Source organism: Carya illinoinensis, chromosome 2 (assembly GCF_018687715.1).
Source record: "Carya illinoinensis cultivar Pawnee chromosome 2, C.illinoinensisPawnee_v1, whole genome shotgun sequence".
NCBI lineage: Eukaryota > Viridiplantae > Streptophyta > Magnoliopsida > Fagales > Juglandaceae > Carya > Carya illinoinensis.
The window spans coordinates 31231623-31237896 of record NC_056753.1 but is presented as its reverse complement, the minus strand read 5'-3'; the positions used below and the strand labels follow the sequence as shown (position 1 = coordinate 31237896).

The following is a 6274-nucleotide window of genomic DNA, read 5'->3' as shown; positions in this document are numbered from 1 at the left end:
GAGGCCGGGCATATTGAGGAGCTGCTTTGTCAAAGTCTCCAACTGCCAACGCAAGAAATTACACAGAAGCTCCAATTTAGTTCATGATCAGGCAAACTTAACCTGAATATAGTTTTTGTAATATGAACCTTCAAAATGGTTGCAGCTGTCAATCTTCAAAGTCAAGACTGAGAAAATTAGGTCATTTTTACACTACCACCAATTGAACTTAGGACCCAAATTAAAAACTGTCTAGTACCATAGTATCTATCCTTCTAGAGCTAGGCGGTTTCCATATTTTATGCCAAATTAATATTTTCCCAGCAAGGAAAAAGAGGTAGTCAATTATGATTAGGCCATAGACTTTGTGGTTTGAGTCCTCTCAAATTACATCCTATTTTATGCCCACATGCTTCTCGATAAATTGCTTCAACATTAAGCTTTCAAGAGACGGTTTAGCTTCATGATAAGAAACTTGAGCTAAGAGCATCCTTCAAAATTAAAGTAATGGCTTTCAACAAGACCACATTGAAAAGTTTCTTGTCCAGATGTTTCAATGCCCAGAACCCACCCCCCGAGCCAAAACTTCCAGCATCCAAACAAAGTTCATTCCAGAGATTATCGCTCTCGGATTTAAGCAATTCCTCTGCATTCTCTATCGTGAGTGATCTATCGAACTCTCTTGTTGGGTCAAATCTTCATGTTTTTACTCTTAAGGAGCTCAAAGCTATTACACAAAACCTTTCAGCTAGTAATTATCTTGGTGAAGGTGGATTTGGACGGGTATATAAGGGGTTCATTGATGACAAACTTAGGCCTGGATTGGAGAGTCAACCTGTGGCTGTCAAGGTACTGGACTTGGAAGGGACACAAGGCCACAGGGAATGGCTGGTAAGCATTTCTAGCCATTTCTATATTTGCCAATATATATCATCTGTTGTTCTGGAAAGAAGATTTTCCCATTGTTAGGTGATGAAAATATATGCATATGTTTGAATGAATCGTTTTTATTCTGCAGGCTGAAGTAATATATCTTGGGCAATTAAAGCACTCCCATCTTGTCACCTTGATTGGATACTGCTGTGAGGATGAGCACAGGCTACTCGTGTACGAGTACATGGAGCGTGGAAACTTAGAGGACAAACTATTTAGAAGTAAATATGCCCTGTTTTTTCAAATTTGATATAGATTGCTTCCATTTTGTTTGTTCCTGTTATAAATTTCTCTTTTTCTGATTAATGCAGGTTATTCCGCAGCCTTGCCTTGGTTAACAAGAATAAAAATTGCCATTGGGGTCGCAAAAGGCCTTGCTTTTCTCCACGAAGAAGAAAAACCAGTCATATTTAGAGATTTTAAAGCTTCAAACATCTTATTAGACTCTGTAATATCATTGATCTTCTTAGCCATTTTTTCTTATCATATAAGTGTAAGTGGTGTCACTAAACAAGATGTATCTACTTTTTCAGGATTTCACTGCCAAGCTCTCTGATTTTGGGCTTGCAACAGATGGACCAGAAGGTGAAGACACTCACGTCTCAACTTGTATCATGGGTACCGAAGGCTATGCAGCTCCCGAATACATCATGACAGGTAATACAGTTACATTTCAAGCTAATAACATAATTAATTTGAAAATTACTAAATTGGTTTAAAATTAATCAGGCCATTTGACGACTATGAGCGACGTATACAGCTTCGGAGTGGTTCTTTTAGAGCTACTAACGGGCAGAAGATCCGTGGACAAGAACCGACCCAGTAGAGAGCAGAACATGGTAGAATGGGCAAGACCCTTTCTGAAGGATTCCCATAAACTTGACAGAATAATGGACCCCAGACTTGAAGGACAGTACTCGAGAGAAGGGGCTAGGAAATTAGCCTTGCTGGCTCATCAATGCCTGAGCGTGCACCCCAAGTCAAGACCCACAATGACCAATGTGGTCAAGACCTTAGAGCCTATTTTGGACTTGCAAGATATCCCAATTGGACCCTTTGTGTACATTGTGCCAACAGAAGGAAAAAATGAAAGTGGAGAACTGAAGAATGGACTGGGAGGTGAAAATGAAGGTGACATGAAAAGGGAAGGGAGGAGAGATGAACAAAAAGAGGAGGGAGAGGAGGAGGAAAAGAAAAAGAAGCGCAGTCACCAGCATCAGAGAGGTCATAGGCATAGACATCGGATTAGGACATTGAGGACTCGTGCTGTCTACTCTGATACTGCTTTGTATAAAACTCTTGGGACTGCTTTGTACTTCCCCAAACCAGAACCGTTGGACGAAGGGGCATAGTTTGCATCATCACTCACAAGCATACCGTACACTTTGGGAAAAAATGATGTTGATTATGGAAGACATATTTATCGTACATCAGGACTTCTTTTTTCTTTCTTTTTGGATATTTTCTCTTGTACTTCGCAAAATAATCGTCATCTAGTCGTCAAATTTGTTTGTCCAGATTTTAAATGAGAAGCTTCCATTTTCCAAATTCTCAAATTACTTCATCAGCCTGGACTTGAAAAGAACTTTGGATGGTCTTTGGTCGAAGCTCAGTCTCAAATAAGGTCATCATAAGGATCAGACTTTCCAATACCATGAACTGTATGAATAAATAATTTCTATTCAAATTCAGATTGGAAGGGCCAAATTTTCTAGATTTCCTTGAGCTTTTGCGGTGATGCCTTGTTGAAAGATGTAAAGCTGACCACATTCATATGTTGATCCACTAATCCCTGCGAATTTGAAATTTTAATCTGCATTGCCAGTGAAAATTCCTCGGTCAATATTCCAAGTTCAATACAGTCAGCACCGGAATGGCCAGGTAACCGACCTAACGACTCCAAGTATGATTTAGTTTTAACACGTTCTATGGAGCAAGACTATTTTCCGTTTAGGCTTGAATCACATTTTCTACTCCTTTAAACAATATTTTCTTTGAGGTTGTATAATTGGTACTTGTCTTATGGCCATTAGTACGGTCTCGTTTAGATTCCAACTTATTTTATCTCATATAATTATTATAATTTTTCTAAATTCTTATATAAAATATAATAAACAATTCAACTTTTTCAAATTTTAAAACAACAATAATATTAAAAAATAATATTCTAACAATATTTTATTCAACTTTCATCTCAACTCAATATCAAACCTCATTAAGTCTGTCACATTTCCAAAACTACTGAAGAAAGATGAAAAGTCTGTGAACCCAGCTTCGGTAATTGGAAAATAAAGAGAATATGAAAATGATTATGCAGAGCTTAAGAATATGAGTTCAGCCCTACAGAATCGAAAGTGAGGTAGGTAGGAATGCAACTTCATTATGTAGAGATTATCACGACTCAACAGTCAACATCAACAGCAGACCGTATAATTGCTGATTCTTTTCTTACTAAATATTTGTTTAACAGACGTGGTAATCTTTAGAAGCTTTGTGGACCAGAGAGCAAATTCACGTAATTTGAATTTCGGTTCTTCATATATCCACACCAGAAGCTCGATCTTTTTCTTCACAATCACCTCATGAGATGATGAGGAACAGTTTTCAGAATCATAACTGCAAGTTCCTGTCTACTAATGCTCTCAACAATAAAAACAAGACAACCTATAAAAATTTAATTGAAATGTGGTCAGGAAACTAACTGGCCAATACAATGGGGACAGGGTTTATTCCTTTCGTTACCAAGATTGCATAAAGTTGTACGGGTTGATGTGTGTTGTGTGTGTGTGTTACACAATGAGATTGAAAACTTGAAACATGAAAGTGATGCAACACAGAATGCTCTTGATGGAACAAGAAAGAGACATTTGAACCAAGAAGAGACATTTAAGTCCAGCTGCAGAATATCTCTAAATAAAATACAATTTTTCCGTTGTTTTCTTCTAGATATTTTTGTAGTTGTTCTGCTTTTGCATTGATCAAGAGATCCATGTTAAAAACGCCATCACACCAACACTCATCTTTTTGTACCAAGTCATATTGTTGTCCCCCCCTACCTCCAAGAAAAAAAAAAAAAACAGTTACCAGTATTAGAAAAACAGCTAGATTTGGAGAAACAATAGTGCACGATAAATCACTATTTGAAATCATCCTTGAAAGTTGAAGCTTCAAAGAAGAATAATGAGGTTAAATGTTACAATCAGTCAATAAAGCAAGATGATCATATGGTACCTCCATGGTCGCTTTCACCAGGACATAATTAAATAGGAATCTGACAGCAACCATTTCACATTAGGCAGAGCTGCAACCAAAACAGTTTTGTCAAAAACTAACACCTGAATTTACATTTATACATGTGTTTGTGTTATACAAAAAAACAAAACAAAAATCCAAAAAGGGCTCCTTGGTGTTACATTGATCTCGTAAGTCTAATTTTCCGGCATTTTGCAACCAAATGCATGGTAGTACTTGGTTTAAACAGAGTATATTGACGTCTTTGCTTCTTCTTCACTGCAAATATTTGAAAAAATTTATGGGTTTAATTTATCTCATAAAACCGATTCAACAAGAGAGGTTTGCATATTGTTTATAAACATGCCCAAAACCTTGTCTATAGGCAATGTGAGATTTATTCCTCAACATCCTCTCTCACATGCAGACCAATATTTTTTTTTTTGTCATTGTCACGGAATAAGTAGTGTGAGCTTCATCTTGTAGCAAACTCTTATATCATGAAGAAATTCATGGGCTTAACTCATCTCATCAAATCGGTTCAATAAAAGAGGTTTGCACATTACTTATAAACATATCTAAGATCTTGTTCATGGGCGAAGTAAGATTTATTTTCCAACACTCTCATTTACGTGTAGGCCAGTATCTTTTTTTATCCTTGTCATGAGATAAGTAGTATGAGCTACCATTCGTCTTGTGGCAAACTTTGATATCATGAAGAAATTCGTGGGCCGAACTCTTACCATAAAACCAATTCAATAAGAGGATTGCTTATTTCTTTACATGCCCAAGACTTGTCTAGAATATCAACAGTGTAATGCTCACAACAAATCCATAAGTTACAAACAAAATAAATGTACCTTATACATTTTATAACTTTTGTAAAAGCAATCATAGATATTTAAAGAAATTTATTTTATATTATACTCATGGAAAAAAAAAAAATAGAGCGGCTACCCTATTGCCTGAGTAGCATTGTTTCATTTGACCACTAGTTAGTTAAAAATAAAAAAATATATTAATATACTTAAAATTATTTCTTTAATTATTAAATAAAAAAATTTTGACCAACGGTCAACTAAAACGGTTAACATGGGGCAGTATACAAGTTTTTCTTAAAAAAAAAAAAAAAATATAGACCTTTTACTATCCCAATGCCATTGCTAGGGTTTCGACATAAAGAAATGATATTTACAGTCATGATTGTGCAAGCGGCGTGCAGTCGCTTTGAAAAAAATAAATTGATATGGGACCCACATGAAAAAAAAAATTAACTTTTTAATCGTGGACCTCACTTTTTTTCAAAGCGATTGCACAGCATTTACAATTCCACGACTGTATGTAGCATTGCTCTTCGACATAGCCACAATGTCGTCCCCAAGTGGATATCCTTTTGGCGGCTACATGACCATGAGCCACCGCTCGTAATCATAGCCGTCAATCAAGTTCGATCGCCAGGTCAATTTGTCTAGTTTATTTTTAAAGATGATATGAAATGAATTAAAATTAATATTAAAAATTAAATAAAATATTATTAAAATATATTATTTTAATATTATTTTTATCTTAAAATTTAAAAAAATTAAATTATTTATTTTATTTTATATGAAAATTTAAAAAAGTTATCATAATTAAATAAAATGAGACGAGATAAAATTTCTTGTAAAAGTAAATAAAGATAGGACTAGAAGAACCCGGATAAGTAATATAAAGGTGAAGTAAAATGAGAGAGATACAGTCATTGTTATAACTTTTTATATAATTATATTTTAAATAAGAGAAAATAACATTATTTTATATAAATATTTTTATTTTAAAACATGATTATATAAATTTTTTTAAAAAGATTATACATCTATCGTTACCCTAAAGTGAATATCAATTGTATAAGTTTTTTGTTCGTATTGCATATTTATTTTTTGACCCTATCTCTAGATTTTAGAATTAGGATAAAAAGGGCGAATAAGTAAAGCAATCTTTAAACGTATTTAAATTCGAGGAATGATATTTACATATGTGATAGTCTAGCATATCCATTTAAAAAAAAAAAAAAGAAGGTAAAATGAAAATATTTTTTAAATAGTAAATCTTTTTTTTTTTTTTTTTTTGAAATTAGTGCCCAAACTTACAC

At 34.4% G+C, this 6274-nt stretch overlaps 1 protein-coding gene across 1 annotated transcript; it reads left to right on the top strand.

Annotated features, from left to right (window-relative positions):
* LOC122300908 (putative receptor-like protein kinase At1g72540) lies at window positions 1–2724 on the top strand. The gene is made up of 5 exons (XM_043111882.1): window positions 1–870; window positions 998–1133; window positions 1224–1360; window positions 1446–1569; window positions 1642–2724. The coding sequence occupies exons 1-5, from the start codon at window positions 487–489 to the stop codon at window positions 2262–2264; spliced, it is 1404 nt and encodes a 467-aa protein (XP_042967816.1). The 5' UTR covers window positions 1–486; the 3' UTR covers window positions 2265–2724.
* The last annotated feature ends 3550 nt before the right edge of the window (window positions 2725–6274 follow it).